General features: G+C 35.9%; 1 protein-coding gene across 17 annotated transcripts in view; it reads right to left on the reverse strand.

The window, feature by feature from the left end:
- Positions 1-21,326, reverse strand: part of SMARCA1 (SWI/SNF related, matrix associated, actin dependent regulator of chromatin, subfamily a, member 1) — a 76,196-nt gene that overhangs the window by 8,137 nt on the left and 46,733 nt on the right. For all 17 annotated transcript variants that reach the window (XM_003135362.5, XM_021080851.1, XM_005673893.3 and 14 more), the window contains 6 exons: positions 21,199-21,309; positions 20,739-20,852; positions 11,939-12,061; positions 9,707-9,839; positions 6,772-6,890; positions 6,433-6,645 (listed from right to left, as the gene is read on the reverse strand). In XM_003135362.5, the coding sequence (XP_003135410.1) occupies positions 6,433-6,645; positions 6,772-6,890; positions 9,707-9,839; positions 11,939-12,061; positions 20,739-20,852; positions 21,199-21,309 (813 nt within the window). The remainder of the gene's footprint in view (positions 1-6,432; positions 6,646-6,771; positions 6,891-9,706; positions 9,840-11,938; positions 12,062-20,738; positions 20,853-21,198; positions 21,310-21,326) is intronic.

Below are 21,326 nucleotides of genomic sequence, written 5' to 3' on the forward strand. Positions count from 1 at the left end.
CTACTCAAAACTTATGTAAAAACAAAAGTTGCAGGAATTATAGCCAAGTCAAGTCTATTATTAGAAAAAGGTAGATGAAAAGAAAAGAAAGAAAAGGAAAAGAAAAAAGAACTCAAACCCATTGCTACGTTTCACATTCTATCCAAATCTGATCCAACTGTAGGGGTCTCTGAGACAGAAGCAAACTGAAGCACAGAAGTTCCACGCTCATTCACTGAACATCTACTTTGCGCAAGGTGTTAGGCTGGTCCTTTTAGGCGTAACCATTTGTACTCGAAGGTTAAGAGAGCAGTAGTAAAAAATGACTGTGGGGCAGAGGGTGATATATTAGCCAAGGGAAGAAAAGAAAGGGAGGAACAGAGAAAAGACAGAGATATAAATTTGGGAATGATCAGCCTACATGGTGGTTAAGGTAGATATTTGCCCACTCACAGAAGGGCGTTCCTAAAATGTAAATCTGTCCATGTCACCGCCCTGTTAAAATCTTTCAATGACTTCCCATTTCCTGCAGAATAATGACCAAAGTTCAATACAGGGGACAGGGCCCTTTGTAATTTGGCTGCCAGCTATTTCTTCATCTTCTGGTACCCTCCTTCTTACACCCTACCATACCCACCTACTCACAGTTTCTGAATATGCTGGGCTTGTACTGTTTCCACAGTCCCAGGGCCAAATCCTTCCCGGCCTTTCGAGGCTCAGTCCCAAGAAGGACTTCTGTGAAGCCATTACTCTGACCTAACCTCCAAGGCAAAGTTAAGTACTACCTCTAATGTACATACTTCTATATAGGACCTTTTTCAAAATTAAGGCTGAAAAGGACATTTTAGTCTTTCAAGCACATGAGGAAATAATATATCCTTTTAATAAGCATAAATATTTTTAATATTTTAATAATTCTAGTCAACAAAAACCTACCAATAATTTCAGTCTACCAATTGTATGAGTAAATGTATTAATTCATATTCTCATGTTTCATTAATAATGTAATTCTCTAAATGATCAATATCAGTTGTTATCACACAATTAAGTAGTGATATACACAATAAAAAATTATGAGTAGCCTTCTTATAAAATTTCCTAGGCTGTGCTGCATAAGCAACAAACAAAAGTGCTACTGTGATCAGAGAATAGGTTGGAAATTTTTGAAATTGATTTTTTTTCTAAAGTATCTATAAAGAAAATCCTTCTCTGACTGGACGGATAATCTATAAAACATCCTGTGCTGAACTAATAACTTAACATTAACTATCCCTGATAAACCTATTAAAACGGAAGCAAGAAAATAAAGAGCTATGGCAGTATTTTCTAAAAAGTTTTTTTTTTCCCTACAATTCTAATGATGAATGTCATTTCTTAACTTTAAATAAGGAACACTTTCATTAAATAATAAAGCCGTGACTTGAAAACAAACAGCAGTAACATGAAATTTTCATTACATTGTATGCAACAGTACATGATTCTCTCTGAGATACTATCCCAAAAATTCATTTAAACTACTACAAAAGGGGAGTTCTCACTGTGGCACAGTAGGTTAAAAATCCGAGTGCAGTGGCTTGGATTGCTGTGGAGTCATGGGTTTGATCTCCAGCCCTGCACAGTGGGTTAAGAATCTGGTGTTGTTGCAGCTTTAGCACAGGCTGCAGCTGCGGCTCAGGTTCAGTCCTCGGCCTGGGAACTTCCATGTGCCGTGGGTGTGGCCACTAAGAAATTTAAAAAAAAAAAACCTACTACAAAAGGCAGGGTAATTGTAATAACTAATTACCAATACTTTGATTCAATTCCAAGGTCCATGGCCATAAGCTATGTACACAGAGCTTACTAGGAGAGGAAAGATAAAAGCTCCCTAGGGGCTGAAAGATAAGAATATTTTTTGACTAAAATTAAGAGTCAAAGTAAGCTTGCAAAGGAAGCATAAATGGCTATCTCAGGAATTTATTTATTTATTTATGTATTTTGTCTTTTGTTCTTCTAGGGCCACACCTGCAGCATATGGAGGTTCCCAGGCTAGGGGTCTAATCGGAGCTACAGCTGCCAGCCACAGCCACAGCCACAGCCACAGCAACGCGGGATCTGAGCCGCGTCTGCAACCTACACCACAGCTCACGGCAACACCAGACCCTGAACCCACTGAGCAAGGCCAGGGATCGAACCTGCAACCTCATGGTTCCTAGTGGGATTCGTTTCTGCTGCGCCACGACGGGAACTCCAAGAAATTTTCTGTATCACAGAGTCAAATTCTGCTTTTTCTCCCATAGTACTTAAAAGAACCTAAGCAGGTCTAAGGAATTATTACAGATTAAACTTTGGATACTTTCTATCTGTCCTTACCAGTAAACTGACTAGTATCCTGGACCGTTGTCTCAGATTCTTTTCAAATCTCCCAGTCACCTTAGCCTATCACTAATAAATGGAGATAGTACCTTGATACTCATTCCCTACAAGAAATTAATGAGCTAATAATGTTGGCAAAAAAAAAAGATTGACAAGCATTATATAAAAAGTACTATATAAATACAAAGGTACTATCTTTTCCTTATAGTCATCAGGCAAAGGTCCTTTTAATTCTGATGGGTTTTGACATGATAGTTAAGACTAGGACCTCATTGTAAGACATTTTTTTTCTTAGAAGGAAAATGGTAGGGCCATTCATGTGCTATGAGCTTAAACATCTAAATTGATCATATCCTTCCTACTTGTTTATGTAGTTCAATAGAGACTGATTACTTACTTAGAGACCACCAAGTTGTCAGAGAAAAAAAAAATCACAATCTTTTTAGCACAGAGAAATGGAACTAAAGCTCATTTTCTCTTTTGTATAGCCAGCATTTTTAAATGGAGAAGAGTCTCAAAGAAATCGTCAACCTTTAGCTGAAAGCTTTCAAAATGAGGCATATTTAGAAGTGGAGGTTCATGCCTTAAGGCACTTTAAGACTGAGAGTTAAGTCAGAAGTCATGAATGCAGTACTTTGAGATGGCTAAATAAAAGGTAACTGGCTCGTAAGGTTTCTATTTTTTCCTAAGTATGTCACACTATTTATTGGTGTCTCTGGGAAAGCATCATCTTTAAGCAAGATTATGTTTTGAAAGACAGCTTCTTTAGTAAGCTAAATTTAAAGTTTAATCATTAATAAAATTTCAATGTGAACACAGTGACACACACAATGAATCAGATTATATCCTCTGTATTTCTAAAATGAGATTTTTCAATGAGACAAATTATTTTAATTTTGGAAATCACGACTGTCTCTTTCAAGAGGGAAGTTATACTTCTTAGATTGTGAATGCGATTCACTACACAAGACCAACCGTTTAAAATGAAAGGGCAAAGAGACCATCCAGAAATAACAGAAATCCATTTCTTTAGTTCCCTAGTTATTTATGGTACCATGAAATATTCCAGAAAGATGGTCTAAATTTATGCATGCATATTTTAAATATATTACTTTTATTGTAAATCTAGAAATATAAGCAAAAGTTTTCATTAACTAGGAGGGAAATAATATGGTAGAAAAGTTAACAAAAACTCTGGATTAAAATATTTAATATGAAATAAACTACTATACGTTTTTAAAGACTCTTTAGAAATCATAAATTCCACCTTCTAGAACATAATTAAAGACAGAACTGTCATTTTTAATAGACAAAAGTTTCATTTTTTAATCACATATGTAGTTAATATATACTCTTGGGAAAACATACATCAGAGATTTAAATCTCATGGTAAAGAAAGAGGTAAATGGTTTGTAGAAAGATGGAGGGGAAAAAAGATTCTTTACAAGGGAGTTCAGAGACATCTAGTGGTTGTTAATAATATATTGGATTTTTTTCCTGGAAAATGAAGTAAGGTTATGTAGTTCTACAGTCAGGTTCATATTTCAAATAATATAAGATTTTCCTTGCACTTTGAATCTGTTTCATCCTGCTTTATTTAATGATTCCAGAAACTGAAAACAGCATAAAATGCAACCTTTTTTAAAATTAGTAAAGTATCACTGAAATAATACTCTCAAATTGAGCAAATGTTTCATCACATAAAAGGGCATGTATGATCTAAAACATGATTAATCAACAAATGCAGGTTGGCATTTGTCTTTTATAAGCTGTTGGTGCCGCTCTAAATTAAATTAGATCCTAAGCTGCATAAAATGATATACATATGATTGCACCCCATATGGCCAAAAATGTTAAATGTATGGCTTTTGAAAGGCACGCCCTGCTAAACATGGTCGTAGATGCACTGAGCTAGAAGGCACCTTAAAAGGCCAACTAGCTCATTGCCAAAGTCTTCAGACCATCAAAATAGAATCTCACTTCCAAAGCTCACAGGAAAGCTATTCTACATTGTTCTTCAATAATATATTTCAATGATCCAAAGAACCCTATCAAACAACTCTTCCCTATATCTAAGCTCAGTCCTTCATGCCACAGATTCTTATCTTTTTCATTCTTTTCTCAATTCTTCCTACTGTATCTTATTAACCTATACACCTCTTCCTATTCTTTTGTACAAGTATAGCATTTTACATTCATTCCTATAACTGTCTGTGGCAAGGGACATTCAACAGATCCACCATTCCGATTCTTCTAGTTCCTTCTGGATTCTGGCTTGATTCAAATTATCTGCACTATGTATCTCCCAGCATTATGTATTCCATTAGCTTGTTAGACATATTCTAATAACAATCTGGGAACACTCCAAATTTGTGTTAAAGTTTTAAGACATATTTATAAAATTAGCATCTTCAATATAGCAACTAAGATTTTTCTTTTTATTCAACTTGAACTGAATATATAAAATGGGTCAGATAAAATATTAAGCATTGCTTCACATCCCTATGAACATTTATGATGGCTAGAAACTAAAGGAAAATGTCCATTGTTTGGATTGTTAGTTTCTGGTTACTTTTAATGTTTAGACTATATAAATCTATTTTTTGTCTCAACCATCTCGGCTGACAAAAGACAGATGGTGCAACACTAAAGACATGTTGCATTTATTTCAATATCAAGAACACTGCTCGGCAGCACTAGGATTTAACGGGAACACAATTCCTATTAGAAAGTAACAGTAGGAGTTCCTGTCGTGGCTCAGTGGTTAACGAATCCGACTAGGAATCATGAGGTTGCGGTTTCAATCCCTGGCCTCGCTCAGTGGGTTAAGGATCTGGCATTGCTGTGAGCTGTGGTGTAGGTCGCAGACGCGGCTCAGATCCTGAGCTGCTGTGGCTCTGGTGTAGGCTGGCGGCTACAGCTCCAATTAGACCCCTAGCCTGGGACCCTCTATATGCTGAAGGTACAGCTCTAAAAAAGGCAAAAAGACCAAAAAAAAAAAAAAAGTAACAGTAAATTGCATCAAGTGAAATTGAAATTTCTTTCTTTTTGGCTGCACCTGCAACATGCAGAAGTTCCCAGGCAAAGGATGGAACCTGTACCACAGCAGCAACCCAAGCCACTGCGATGACGAGACCAGATCCTTAACCTGCTGTGCCACAAGTGAACTCATAAAATCTCTTCTTAACTATTGACTCATAATATCCTTATAAAAACTCAACTGAGGCAACAACTCCTGCTCATTTAAAAAAATCCTTAATTTATTCACACAGTCTCAAGTACCACTTGCCTCATTACAAAGGGGAAACAGAGAGCTCTGGTGGTCACCATATTAACCAAGTAATCAAACTTAACATCACCAAGAGTGGGACAACCTAACATGATAAGCCTCCTGATGTGCTGCAATAAGAAGTACACGTATATCACTTAGGTCGTGTTCTTGCCAAAAATGTTTAACCAAACTAACAATGGGTAAACAATGACATAAATGTGGGGCATTCTACAAACAAGCCTGGGCACCTTTAAAAAGTCACTGTCGTGAAAAAAAAAAAAAAAGTTGTAGCTTGAAAGAGACTAAAGAGAATCAACCAGATGCAATATGTGAACTAAGCTTACTTAACTGGCTCATCAATTTTAAAAAATGGGTATGAGAGACACTTTGGGGACAAATGGAAAATTTTGTACATGGTCTGTGTACTACATGAATTACTGAATCATTGTGAACATTTTCAGGCAGGATAATGGTCTTGTGCTTATGTGGAAAATATTTTTATTTAGAAGATAAATGCTGAAGTATTTAGAGGTGAACACTGTGACTTACTTTCAAATGGTTCAGAAATATATACCTGTATTTTATGTTCATTAATACACAGATCTATACTTCTGAAATAGATAATGTTTCTGTATTTCTAAATACAATAAATAGATGTATGTATATGTAGATTCTATGTAGGTATATGTAAGTATATATACACATACATTGGTGAGAGGAGAAAGCCAAAGTGGCAAAATGTTAACAATTAGAGAATCTATGTGAAGACTATACGATATCGGAAAATTTTCCAAGTAAGAAGTTGGAGGAAATAAGAAAGGAATACATACCATGGCAGTTCTAGACTTGATAAACCAGTCAAATCTAAACTGAGGAGCATTCCGAACACACTGTCTTAATTCTTCATACACGTTTTCTCTATCAAAGCCCATTTTGTGTAACATACAAATCAAGAATCTATCTTCTTCCTCAGTATAGTTCTTTCCTTTGCTGGTTCCGTACTGAATACGTAACTGATGAAATGGAGCCTTGTACCTTGCAATCTGTGGATTTAAACAAAATAGCGCTTTTAACTAAATGTGCAGATAATAACAAGCCAAAGCTAACCACCATTTAATTACTAATTAAGAACAATCTATTGGTAATTTGACAATTATGCAATAGAGTACTTTGGCATCCAGGGCTTTCTTGATACTGATCCTTCGTTGAATTCTTGCTTCTCCGCGTTCAATTTGAGCCATAATTTTCTCAATGTCCTGTAATTCATTGCAACGTTCCCAAAACACAGCTGAAAAACAGAGTTATTAATTCACAATTCTATCATCTTAAGTAAATAAATCCAAGGAACTGCAGAATAAAGAATTAACAGGAAAGGATACAGCGAACTTACACTGTTTATAATTAAGATTCAGATTCATCTGTATATTTATGTTCAATTATTAAATACTCCTAAAGGGTAATAAATGAGGAGTATTAAATACCTCTTTTCATTTAAGTAAGACCTCAACAAGAAAGTTTTAGGTTATCAATTTTACTTTCATGAAATATTATGGAGTTTTTAATTAACCACCCCAGAGGACTAGAATTTAAAAAGATACTACAGATACTGATTTAAGGTATGCTTCTATTCAGACATTATATAGAAGGTACCAAATACATAAAGTGAAACAGAAGAGAGAGTGGTCATATAAACCAGAGAACACAGCTTCCTAGCAAGCAAAAACAAAAGCACAACCATTGTCAACAGGTCAAACTACTTACTAAGCAGCAACTTCTACTGAAACTGCTGCTTCACTTCTGGATCCACTCACTATGCTTACAGTATTTCCAGTGATATACAACTTGCTTTTAAAATTTATTTGGAATGGTTTTTCTCTTAAATAAAAAGCCAAATCACCCACATTTTATAAATGAGCTAAATAATCTGGCTGCATTAATATGTCACATCTTGGAGTTCCCATTGTGGCTCAGCAGGTTAAGAACCCGACTAGTATCCATGAGGATGCAAATTTGATCCCTGGCCTCGCTTGGTGGATTAAAGATCCGGCATTGCCACAAGCTGCAGCACAGGTGGCAGATGTGGCTCAGATCTGGCGTTACTGTGGCTGTGGCAGTCTGGCGACTAAGGCTCTGATTCAGCCCCTAGTTTGGGAACTTCCATATGCCACGGATGTGGCCCTAAAAAGACAAAAAAAAAAAAAAATCACATCTTATAACTTAAGTGAAAGGTCCTCTAATGGCATATTCTATATTCTCAAATTTTTTCATTTTTTTGAGTCTATCAAGAAAGGAATGTTAGGGATTAACATATACACACAACCTCAGATAAAATAGATAACCAACAAGGACCTACTATATAGCACAGGAAATTACACTCAATATTCTATGATAACCTGTAAGGGAAAAGAATCTGAAAAGGAAGACATATATACATACAACTGAATTGCTATGCTGTATACCTGAAATTAACACAACATTGTAAATCAACTATACTCCAAGAAAAAAATTTTTTAATTTAAAAAAGAAAGGAATGCTAGTACTCTGATTTTTATAAGCACTTGTGTTCATTTATTCTTACTTATTCATTCAACACATACTTAAATGTTGCTGTATATAAGATACTCATGAATAGCCAAGTATACACATTGTTTCTTTTATTGCAACCAACTACATAAATTCATTCAAACCTCCCCAACCTCTGACATGGCCCAGTTAAGCTGTCCTGAGCTAGTCACACTACCCGGCCTGGTGTCAATCTGAGGGAGCATCTGACATGCTATCTTTTTTAATCATTTTTTTCTTGCAACTTCATACACACTGATGCTATCCCTCCTTCCTATCCTCTGAAGAAAATTCTACTTCATAAAACCTCTCTGCACAAATCTTTTACACTCTTTTCATTCACCTCTTGCTAAAATTTCTCTCTCTCCTCTATATTTCCCCTCTTTAAGCCCCCAAGTGCCCCAAACTTATGTGATAAACTTTAAGAGTAGCAGTAATGTTATGCTGGTATCAAAGCAAAGGACATTCACAGGCTTGATGTTATACTACATGAAATAAAAACCCAATATAATCTATCTCTAAGGTCCCTGGAATGTCCCAGAAGACCCTTTCAGATTTCCAGAAGAAAAAAGGTATCTGTTCTCTAATTACACATGGATTTCTTCAAGCACTAGCACTATAAATATTAAAAGTTGCCCCCAGTCTATATTAATCTTTGGTATATTTATTAGCATTGCAATGGTTTCTCCCTACTATTTTTCACTGCAAAAAGTACAGAATTTCAGTTGTTACACTAATAGGCTTTGAGGGGCTAGCATAGAAACCTAAACCTACTTCATGACACTGTTTTTATGGGCGAAAATGTCCTAGATTCTATACAGCTGATATTCAGACTAAATTTGAGAGCTCAACCTAACTGGACTTCAGAAACTTTTTGTTCTACAAGAAAACTTTCTAGACATATTTATTTTTAATAAGATTTCTCTTCAGAAGCCTGAGGTTGGATGCGCTATGACATGGTATTAACTTCATATGCTTCAGCACCTAATCTAGTTCTGGTCAAGACCAAAGACACAGCTGAATAAGAGAGAGAGATGATTCTAGGACCAATTAACAGTTTATTCAAGCAGTCTTTTTAGATCTATTCCAACTTGCATAGAGTCAATGGAATCCACAGGACCTGCCTGGAGCAAACTGGAACTCTGATTGTGTTCGAGCATCTAAAAAGGTCTGATAGGAATATTCTACTTCAAGGACAAGACACTAATGCAATCCACTGAAACTGAAGTCTTAGACCTGATTTGCCCAAAAGATGACCAAATTCCAGGGCAAGTGGGCATTTTGCCAATGTGCATCCAACAGCTATCTTTGTTTTATCAGTCCTACATATACTCAGCTCTATCAGCTAACTAGTAGGGACAACAGCAATTTGTTTTGATAAATCTTAAGAATCTTTTCACTGAAGCACAAGTCTATTTTATACTTTCACCTACACTTTATTCATAAAAGTCTAAAGGTCTCTGAATAAAGGTACAATTAAACTGACATTAAAGAAATGCATAAGGTTACAATTAAACACCATTTTTGCAGTTTTACACAAACCTGAATACTCCATGACCTCCTCAGGGGATTTGCCCTCCACCTCTCGAGCTATGTTATCAATGTCATCTCTTCCGTACTTCTCATTAGCTTTAATAAACTGGTTAAAATCTCGCTTAGTCCAGTTGGTGAATCCCTGTGAACAAAAAATTAAGCATCATCAACAGAGGTTAAATTAACAAATCCGAATATTGTTCTATTTAGTTCTATACAACGATACATTAAAAACAGTTCAGGAGATTAAGGATCCAGTGTTGTCACTGCTGTGACATGGGTTCGATCCCTGGCCCAGGAACTTCCACATGCCATGGCCAAAAAAAACCAAAAAAACACAAGTTCAAAAAACTTAAAATTTTCCTCCCTACAAAACCCCAGGTTTTTTATATTGGAATCAAAAGTTGAGTTACAGTTATTGTAAAAATAACTGCTTTTCTATCATGAAGAGAATGTACTTCTCTTCATGGACTAAAAACAGATTTATAGTTCCAAAATATTATATAGTTTTAATTCCATATTTTATAGACGCTTACTATGTTAAAATACAAATGCATTAAAATAAAAACGTTAACATAAATGTGAAAGTCCCACTATTCCAGTACTTTGTTTTTCTCACAGACATATTCCCATGTAAATTAAGAAAAAAATGTGGATGCATTAAATCAAAAAGATATATGAAGGAAAAGAGACTGCCGAAAAACTTTTATAGCTCTTTGTATCATTCCAAACTACTGCGAATAAATAATTTTTGTTCAAAATTATATTCATAAATAGAATTTCTATAAATAGAATGTTATTGGGCCTACTCAAAGACAGAACAGTTCGACCAATCAGTGTTTTAAGTCTCTTTGGTATTTATTAGCATGTTTCTTAAGTCTCAAGAACAAAAATTTGTTTTCCACTCCTCATATCCCAACACACATAAATGTGATACCCTCAACAATGCAAAACTCTAGCCCAAGGCTTTAGCTGATAAAGATTTCCAATGACTCCACATTTTGTTCCTTTGTACTCTCATGATTTTTTTAAAAGACTGATTATTTAGGACAGTAGAGAAAGATGATGATTAAGGATGATTTCAACTATGGGGAGGGGCAAAAAATTCATTTTGTTTCTATTACAAACTAAAGCAATTTCTCAGTTGAGACTGTATATTCACAATATATTGCACACTCACAATATACTGCAAGCCAAATAACATTCTAAGACCATAACTTTATTTTTGTGTTCAGGAAATAAATTTTGAAAATAAAACATGAATATTTAAATGTTTTATTTTATTCTGTGGTATGTCCTAACACTCAGCCAGCTACAATTATATTTTCAAACCAAACTGTATGACTTCCAGGTATCTGGCTCAAAAACTTACAAACGTAATTTGTAAAAAAAATGATTCAACAAAATTACATATTATAACAAAGACCTATATAATAAAACATAAATATAAAAACCATCTTTCAATAATTAATGCGGAAATTTTCCTAGTGCAGTGCTTTGCATACTACTCAAAAGAATTTGTTGAATAAATAAATCTTGGTGGCAATTTTCTATACTAAGTTGGAAGCATACAGTACACATTTTTACTATTCTGCAAAGATCTCTCACCCTGTAATTCTTTTTATCTTCTACATATTATTTTGGAAGTATGACCCTCATTAACGCAACAATGACAAGAAAGCATTAATATGTTGTTCAAATGGAAATGTTCCCTATTTAATCACTATTAGTTTTAACTATATAATGAGCACCTTTAAAAATTTTAGAAATTTCTCAGTATTTTATTAAAGCTCTTTTCAAGAAAGGATATAAGGCATATTTAGAATTATAAATCATTCTAGAAATAAATGATTAGGAGAGTATAATTTCAGACAACAGTTCTGAAATTACACAAGTTATTAACAATAAATAAATTTAAATTTTCAAGAATATGTAATTATCAAGATTCATATGTGGATAAACTGATCTTATTAAAACTGATAAAATGCATGTCATTTCTAATAATTGACACGTATTTTGCATTTATGTATTTTATAGTATTTCCAAAAGAGTATATTCCATAAAAGGGATTAAAACTAGGGATATTTGGTCTAAATGTATGTTTATAAAATAGCCCTGAGTTTTGTTGTTATGGTCCAACCAGGGTACCAGGCCCATACAATAAAAAGTAAGTGTAATCTATATTTTCTTTTTTTTCTACTGGTTGACTAGAAGTACTTCAAAGCACTTGAAATAGTTTACTTGTGTGAGAAGTTTTTCCTTTTCTTCAGTCTCTTCTGGTGTAAGAGGTTCAGCTCCATCAATCTTTTTTTGCTCCTCTCTTTGAGCCACAGCTGGATTGGGGATGTCAGGATTCCTTGGGACCTAAAAATCAAGAGATGTGTTATGAGTAAACTGTTGAGAAAAATTAAATAAAGGTATACATACTCATATCAATATTTAGAGTTATTTTCAACAGTAAACAAAATAAAGTCATACCAGAATGATATATGATCCTCTCCACATTTCTACTACCATGATATTACCAGAGTAAAATTGTTCTTATATGTGCCACATAGTATTTTCTAGTTAAAACCCCATTACTAAGTGCCACATTATAGTCTAGATTTAATTATACCTTGGAACAAAAATATATCCTTATAATTTCGTAATACATGGTAATACTATCATTATCCCCAATACCAACATTATATAATAAAATCTCAAGCCCAGAAACAAAATATTTGGTAGTACGAAAAGAGCCCATATTCACCTGGCAATATAGACCAGGGCAGAGACGTGGCAATGCGCCTGAAGACTGCATCCAATGCTCTGATCAGTTCAACGTGCAAAAAGAAAGGAGTGCTTTTATTGCCTGCTGGGGTATGGAGAGAGCATCTTCACATAAAATGCAAAGACTGAAAGAAGTGACAGGATAAGGAAGAAGCAAAAAAAAAAAATACAGACTATATGTAAGAGGGAAGGGATAAGCGAAGCGCACAAACAGCTGTGATGGGACCCGCAGTCAAAGGAAAAAGACCACAGCAGCAGTGACCAATAGAAAGTATAGTGTATACTACACAGCTCTGCATAGTATGCAGAGCTGCAATACACTGATAGCTGAGAAGAAGAGAGCTCGAGTTCAGAAGACTGAGGGCAGAAGCTCAGCTCTCCAAGGAAGCAAGCAGTCAGCCAGTCATCTGTATCTTAAAACTGTAGCCCCAGGGGCTTCACTGTGTCACCATGAGCATAGACAGCCCATACAGTTCAGCAGTATAGAGCAGCATTCATTGTATGGAGTGATAAACTAAGTCACTCAGCACAAAGCCTCACACCATTTTTATGTGCATCTGCAGTGACAATGCAGCACGCTGATTTAAGAGGGCAGGTATATAACATGTAGAGTACATTTTACCGCATTCCATTAAACATGAAAAGTGTTGACAGTAAGCCTTCCACTGTTTGGAAGGCACACCTATCGTAAATGACTCATCCTCTCTAGGGGTATCAAGAAGTCTTGGTTTTACACAATGTAATTATAATACATTAGAGTACATTTCTCTAATTGTTAGACATATTTCATAGAGTTTGAAACTATAGCATTATAACTTAAAATACGTATTTTTAAATCTATTGTATCCAATAGTTGTTTAAATACAAAACCTACTAAATGGGCACTAAAAAGAAATACTGAAAAAAAAAACAGATTCATTTGTACATAGTCATCAGTACCAATCAATTTAGTAAGTACTGATAAAATGTCTATTTTGTCTGTAGCACTACAACAGGTATTCACTGGAATATAAAGAGCTCATAACGTCATTGTGGAATTCTGCGCTGTATTTTAAGAACCCTAAAGATTTACAGAGATGGAAAAGAGGGAAAGAACACTCTAGGCTGGAGCACTATAAGCAAAAACTATGAAGGCAAAAACAGAAGGAGCATATAGGGTTTATATGAGAAGGGATAAAAAACAGGCCAGGTGGAGACAGAATTAGAGGGCCTTCTGAAACTACACAGTAGGCAACAGCAAGCCATTGTAGACTTTCAACAAGGGAATAGTGTTTTCACCTGTCAGCCTTGTGCTGGATGGACTGAAGTGGGAAAGCGACTAGAGACAAGAGAACCAGCTAAACTGTCATAATCTAGAAATGAGGTATGATCACCTGGCTGAGGATGGTAGCAAATGGAAAGGGAGAAGAAGGTCTCAATTAAAAATGAAATGTAGTCCAGTGTATGCATGATTTAAAATAACTTTTCAATAACTAAATTCTATTCTTAAATTAAAGGCACACCAGCAATTCCATTCCTAACATATCTATACAAAGACTTTTGAGGAGAATGTTTACAGCAGATTTACTCATAAGAACCAACATCCAGAAAACAACCCAGGATGTCCATCAACAAGAGACTGGATAAGCAAACTGTGGTATATCCTTACAATGGAATAGTACTCAACAGTAAAAAGGAATGAACCATTGATAATGGGACCACATGGATGAATCTCAAAAAATGTTCTGATAAGTGAAGGAAGCCTTACACATAATAAATGATTCCATTTCTGTGAAGTTCTAGAACAAAACAACTAATCTAGAGAGGAAACTAATATCAGAAGAGTGGCTCTCTCCAGGGAGGGGGTATGGGGATCAACTTGGAAGAGGTTACCTTCTGCAGTGACGGTAATGTTCTGTGTCTTTACAGGGGCCTTAGTTATGCAGGCATATGTGCTTGTAAAAATCCATCAAATAATACACAAGATTTATATATGTCAATGTATGTAAATTCTATCTTAAAAAATAATCAAATAAATATTGAACTCTGGCTAATATGCATTTTGAAGTGTTTCCAGGTAAAATATATTTATGTCTGCAACTTTGAAATGCATAAAAAACTAAGAAGGACATACATTTGATAGAAAGCTGGAGAAATGGGACAAATAGATGATAAAGCAAATATAGTAAGATGTAAACTGGAGAATATATACTGTGTATACGTATGTTCACTCTATTATTTCAACATTTTTGTATGTTTGAAAATTTTTCATAAAATGCTGAAAAAAATTACAGACATAGCTTTGAAAGTTTAGATCCTTTAAATTGTTAGTGAAATTCTCCGGCCTCAAATTTTAATTTTAAATGAGGAAAAACTCTTTTCATCTTTAAGATATTTCTCTACCAAATAGCTTTAAACTTTCCAAATCCAACAAACCACACTTTAACAAAATATTTCATAACTATCTAATTTTATGACATAAAATGGGTAATATACCTACACAAAATAAACTGTTTATTTTTATGTAGATGTCCCCAATACTACAAATTTCCCCCTTGAACTTTAATAAAAGCAATTATCAGGATATTATATCATACCATTAGCTTTTAGGATCCACTGCTCATATTTTTAATACAGCAAAACTTTAGAATGACTTCATCAATTTTATATTTACTATTTTAATTCTAAAAATTACTCAAATAGCTGCCAAAATTTTTAGAATTAGATGTGACTCAAAATTCCTAAATTCTTTTATCTCCTCCTACAAATAATCTCCTTACTATTTACTATTTTTAAAGGTATTCATTTTTTACCTCATGAGGTTTTTATCGGCATTAAGCTTCCTAGAGTGATTTCAAAGTGCTATATAAGAATTAAGTAGACAAATTATAAACCAACAGTACTAAACAGATAGCTAGAAAGTATCTCAAATACTCATACTGTATATATTACTGATCACCCGCAGCAACACAATACAGCCACAATATGCAAGAAGTTATCTTTCAAGGAAACATCTCAATTATTATGTGGGTTTCTACTCAGATTGTAAGGAATCTGTGATTAAGAGCTATGTTCCATGGAAAAGTGAAAACTGGGGGTCTTGTTTCTTAGGAGTTTCAGCATAGAAAAATGGAATACTGAATTACATGTGACAACACACAAAATGAAAGCAGTAACCTGAAATCAGCTCTCTGTATTTTAGTTCTAACACAGCAAAACAGGTGGCCCACAATGACACATTGTCAAAACTCACAAAGATTACAGAACTGCCTGCATTTGTCAAACGTTTATATCCATCTCTGGAGAATTTTCTATTGAAGATACATGTTAGAAGGTTCTACAGATTTTTTCACCTTCTAATATGGTAAAACTTTCACTCTAGGACTTAGACTGACTCAATGGGACTTCTGGGTACTCTGGACTTTTTAAATTCTGCAACTGAAATTTTAATTCAGTCGCCTTCTTCCAATAGAAAGATTTTAGTGAACAACTGACTAAAACCATTAAGTAACTCCTTTAAGTCACAAGAACAATGAAGCTTCTGAATATGTCTAACAAGGTCAAAGCTTGGACAGCAGGGAAAACTGGCATATAATGCACAGCTAGCTACCCACCAAGTGGCTAGGACAAAACAAATACTTCTCTCTGCCTCAAATAAAACAAAACTAGATCTTATTACCAGAAAAACTGCTGTGACCTTGTTGTGCTGAATATCGAGGGAGAAAAAAACAAAGTAGAGAATACAAATGCAAATAAGCCCTGGAGAAAAACGCCATTTACCAACTGCTTCAAACCTACTGAGCCCCTCACTAGCCCCACCCCAAATCACTAGAGAATGTGAGTGTGAGGACTCAGTGCACAAAATGCTACCATGCACAAGAGTGCCCCTAGCTTTAGACAAAACCTTTCTCCCCTGGGCTAACAAACATTTCAGCAGAAAGGAGGAAAGGAGTCCCTTTTTGAGAACCGAACTGCATAAAGAATACCAGCAAACTCCACTACAGCAGTCCTGCTCATCTAACAAACGAGTGCTCCATTCACTTTGAGACTCGGGTGAGTTGGCTGGAGGTTTAGTAGGGGGAAAAAAATCAATGCTAGATACCCTTGAGAAGATATGCCCAATACTTTTATCAACATGACATCATCTTTCATGGGAAGCTTTTGCAGATGATTAACATGCCATGCTCATCTATCCATACAGTTGGCCCTCTGTATCCGCGGGTTCCGCATCCGTGGATTCAAGCAATCTCAGGTCAAAAATACTTGGGGGGAAAAAATCCAGAAAGTTCCAAAGGGCAAAACTTGAATTTGCTGCATGTTGGCAACTATTTCCATAGCACTCACATTGTATTTGTACCTATTTGCATAGCAATTACACTGTATTAGGTATTATAAGAAACACAGAGATGATATAAAATACATGGGCAGAATTACGTAGGTTACATGCAAATACTGTGCCATTTTATATAAGGTACTTGAGCATCCACGGATTGTGGTATCTGGGGGGGGGGGTTTCTGGAACCAATGCCCCGCAGATATTGAGGGACAACTGTACTCAAAACACGAGACCCACCCAATTAAAGCACCCACCTTAGCTCAGGTCTGTAGCCCCTGGTAAAGAATGGAAGAGACAAGGTTCAGAAAGAACCAACATCCAGAATGTATTCTTCTTTGTCTTGTAAATCCTCAGCTAAGTATGCATTTGGAAGACCAAGGCAAGTCTAAAGACCATGCAAAGGCAACCCAGGATGGGGCTGAGGAGAGCTCAGGGCTAGGAGTGGAGTGGTAGAGGATCCATTCTCCATGCCCACTGCCACCACCACACTCCAAGCGACCACCATCTTCTCACCTTCACACTGCAGCAGCCTCCTGGCTTGTTTCCCTGAAGAAACTCACCATTCTCTGTGTTGCAGCCAGAGTGATTTTTTTTTTGGTGCACCCAGGGCGTGTGGAAGTTCCCAGGCCAGGGATCAAACCCGTGCCACAGCAGCAACCCTGCAGTGACCACACCTGATCCTTAACTCCTGGAATTCCCGCTGTGCCACAAGGGAACTCCAACAGTGATTCTTAAAAATGTAAATCTGATCATAATCCACCACTTATAAGGAGATTGCCAAATTACTCAGGGATAATTACTCAACCTCTCTATGCCTCAATTTCCCTATTTATAAAATAGGCATGTAGTTCCAGCGCTCTTATGAGAATAATGAACTAATCATTCTAAGCAATTAAGAGCAAGCAACACAAGTAAGAACTAAATAAGTATCTTGTCATTATTTTATCACCCACCCACCCACCCCTCTGCCTTAAAAACACCTCGAAGGTTTTCTTTTGCTCTAAAGTTCAACCTAATTAATATGACCTTCATGATCCACATGATCGGACCCAACCCGTTCACCAGTTTCATCTCAAGTCATTCTCCTCCTCACCAACACCTATCCCAAGCAACACTAGCCTTCTTCCAATTTCTAAAAGGGCACTCCTCCTTCAGTCTGCAACAGCTCTGTACCTGTGGCTCCCCCACCTAAGCGATTCTCTCCTACACTTCACTGGGCTAATTCCCATGCATCTCTCTGATCTCGGCTGAGATGCTGGTCCTTAGGGACCACCACCCTGATCGCCCAGTTCACATCAGATACCCATGTCATGCTCCCTGGTAGCAGCCTTTATAAGCACCAAAAACAAATGTCACTACTCTGTGCTATCAGCTTCATGTCTTGTCTCCTCCATTAGAATGTAAGTACCATGCACCGAGCAACCTTGTCTGTTTTATTCGCCAGTTTATCCTCAGAGCTTGGCATAGGACCTGGCACAGAGGAGCACTCAATAAGTATGTATTAAGTGAAGGCCAGCTTTACTTTCATTCATACTCGCTCTCCTGTCCTTCTCTCCAGGAGGTGAGGAAGAAAACAATAAGGTGCCATAGCACGGACTCCGTGCCATCTTCCCTCTCATTCATCTTTTTCCTCTCTTCTTGAACCTTCCTATCACCCTTCACAGCTGTCCCTTCATTCCTCCTCCTTCTAAAGTTTCCTCCCTCCTCCATCTCCTTCCAGTTGGCTACCACCCAACTGCCATGCAAGACCCCACCCGTAACCACAAACTGCCTGTAATGAAAGGCACTGTCTACATTAAAACCAGGGCTGTGGTGAGAATGTGGTGGGCACTGTATTATCTCAGGGAACAGAACTGCAATATCTCCAAAGAAGGAGCATGAACGGCTATATTAGCAGAGATGATTTTTTTATTGCTGCTACTTGACTACCACTTGGCTCACCTCCCAAACAACATGTCAAACCACTGTAAACACAGTCCTTATTTAGGGCTGCAGAAAGAGGCAGAGTTATGTCACATGCAGAAATAGCCCAGAATGTCTGAGTGGAAAGAGAACAGCATTTGAACCCTGAGAACCTGTGTTTGAGACCAGTCCCCTTGGCAACTCTCTAGATACCTGACCTTGAACGAGTCATTTAATCTCTCTAAACTTCAGTTTCCTCATCTATTACATGGAGTGATAGTAATACCTATCTCACTGGGTTTCTTAGAAATCAAATGAAGAATGCAGTAAAGTATTTCTTCAATTATAAAATGCTCTACACGGTTGATTACTAACTGAGGTCTAACATATCAGTTTAATTCTCCCATCAAGCCTCAGTAATAACAGTTAATAAAAGCACAGAAAATAATGATCTAAACCTAACGTTTTTTATAATCCTTAGTGGGATAATACATATATATATATATATATATATTTGTTTAAGAAACTTTATTAACTACCTTGTTAATTTTACTATTTTCATTTTATATCTTGAACCTGTAACTTGCCTGTTTCTTCAAACATACTGCTGTTTTTACTTTCTTTGAAACTGGTTTTATGCCTGGACGGAATGTTCAACCATGGTTACTTTATTCTTGTACGACTTGCTAAGAAGGATTTTATCCAGTCCTGTTGGTTAAATACATTCAAATTTAATCAAATTTCCCTAACCAGTTTATAACTAACCACTTATGTTCACCTTAAATTTTTACTCCTATTTATATATATTTCCACTTAACTCAGCCCTACTTCTTGTTCCTATTTACATATATATTTATCCTTATATTCACTTTAAGTTTCTTATCCATACATAAATAATATATAGATTTTGGTACATAAATAGCAAGCAAAGATATTTTTGGCTCTATTTCAAATGACAATGTTCTAACTCTGGATAAATAGTAGAAACACTCTAGAGATTCACTCAGTTTCCAAAATATTAACTAACTAAATAGCCCATATATAGGGAGCTTTATAAAATAACTGGTTATAGTTCCACTTGTGATTAATGTTCATAAAATAAATTTTAAAACACAGCTTCCAATTCATAAAACAGAAATCATCATGAAATTATAATAGTGTTAATATTTTTATAATTTTATTCATACTATTGATTATTATACTTTTGGTCATCCCTTTCCATTCACTGGGAAGTCCATTTCAACATACAGAAATAAACTGGTATGCTTAATCTCTCAATGTGAAAGCTTTAGTATGACAAATATTAAGCTTCACTCACTATAAATGAGTTCCTCTCTAACTATAAATAAGAATTTCAGATTTCAAACGATCATTTTTAAATTCTATAATTCATTACTATGTCTATCACTATTTTAACACCCAAGTGACCACAACCCACTAGCCAGCAATAGAGCTTTCATCAGTCTATGAGCAATAAACACAAAAATACTATTTCTTGGTCATTTTGAGGAAAACAATAAAAAATTTCTTATCATGTAACATACATTCACCCTTTTTTTTTTTCCTTTTTTGGCCACACCCACGGCATATGGAAGTTCCTGGGCCAAAGATCAAATGTGAACCACATCTGTGGATCCTTAGCCCACTGTGCCAGGCCAGGAATCAAACCAGCAGCACCACAGAGACAAGCTGGATCATTAACCCACTGAGCCACAGCAGGAACTCCCAACATTCACTTCTAATTAAACACACACCTATTATTCATTCTACATATTCTTTAAGCACCTGAACACTAGCATTATCAAATATGTTATTACTATTTTGAAATATTGGATAATTCTCCATTAATTCCATTTAATGATGATCTTGCTGGTGATTAGAGAGTTTGATGCTTTACTTCCAGTTAGACTTCTTCTTTGGTTTTAAAAACACCACTACTTTGATTTACTCAGATTCTGTCACATTAAAATGAAACACTTTCTAGTCTAACTTAATAGAATACTGTAGCTTAAAAGATTACATTACTCTAATTTGATAAAGCTGAAAAATTACCTTATAGCCTATTGTCTTCCTATAATAAAGAATTTCCTTTTCGAGGAGCTCGAATAAGCGTGGTGGAAAAAACTGAAAATCTTGAACATTTGGCTGTTTTGGAGGTCGTGGAGCCTGTAGGGGAAAAATGCGTTACATGTATATTTGTTTCCAGTATATTAAATGAACATACTTGTCTTTTATTATTTCTTTTATATATAGAAAAATAAATACAATGGAATCCACTTACATGTTTGGAGCATATCAAGGACTTTTCTGCATTGCTGTTATATTTTAGGGACTAAGATTTAGCACTAATATAAGTAAATCCAAATTAGAGACCATGCTACAAGAGAATTCCGCTATAGGACATAAAACCCAGCCTCAGACTGTTTTACCTTTGGCACCTTTGGTTCGCTGACACGTAATGCCTCTCTGAATTCCGCTATAGGACATAAACCCCAGCCTCAGACTGTTTTACCTTTGGCACCTTTGGCTCGCTGACACGTAATGCCTCTCTGAAGTAGGCATCCACCGCATAGTTTGCTTTGCGTTCTCGTTTGGGAGGTTCAATCCATTCCACCATTCCAAGCTATACACGAAAACAAG

The sequence above is a fragment of the Sus scrofa genome, chromosome X, assembly GCF_000003025.6.
Source record: "Sus scrofa isolate TJ Tabasco breed Duroc chromosome X, Sscrofa11.1, whole genome shotgun sequence".
In the NCBI taxonomy this organism is placed as follows: Eukaryota; Metazoa; Chordata; class Mammalia; order Artiodactyla; family Suidae; genus Sus; species Sus scrofa.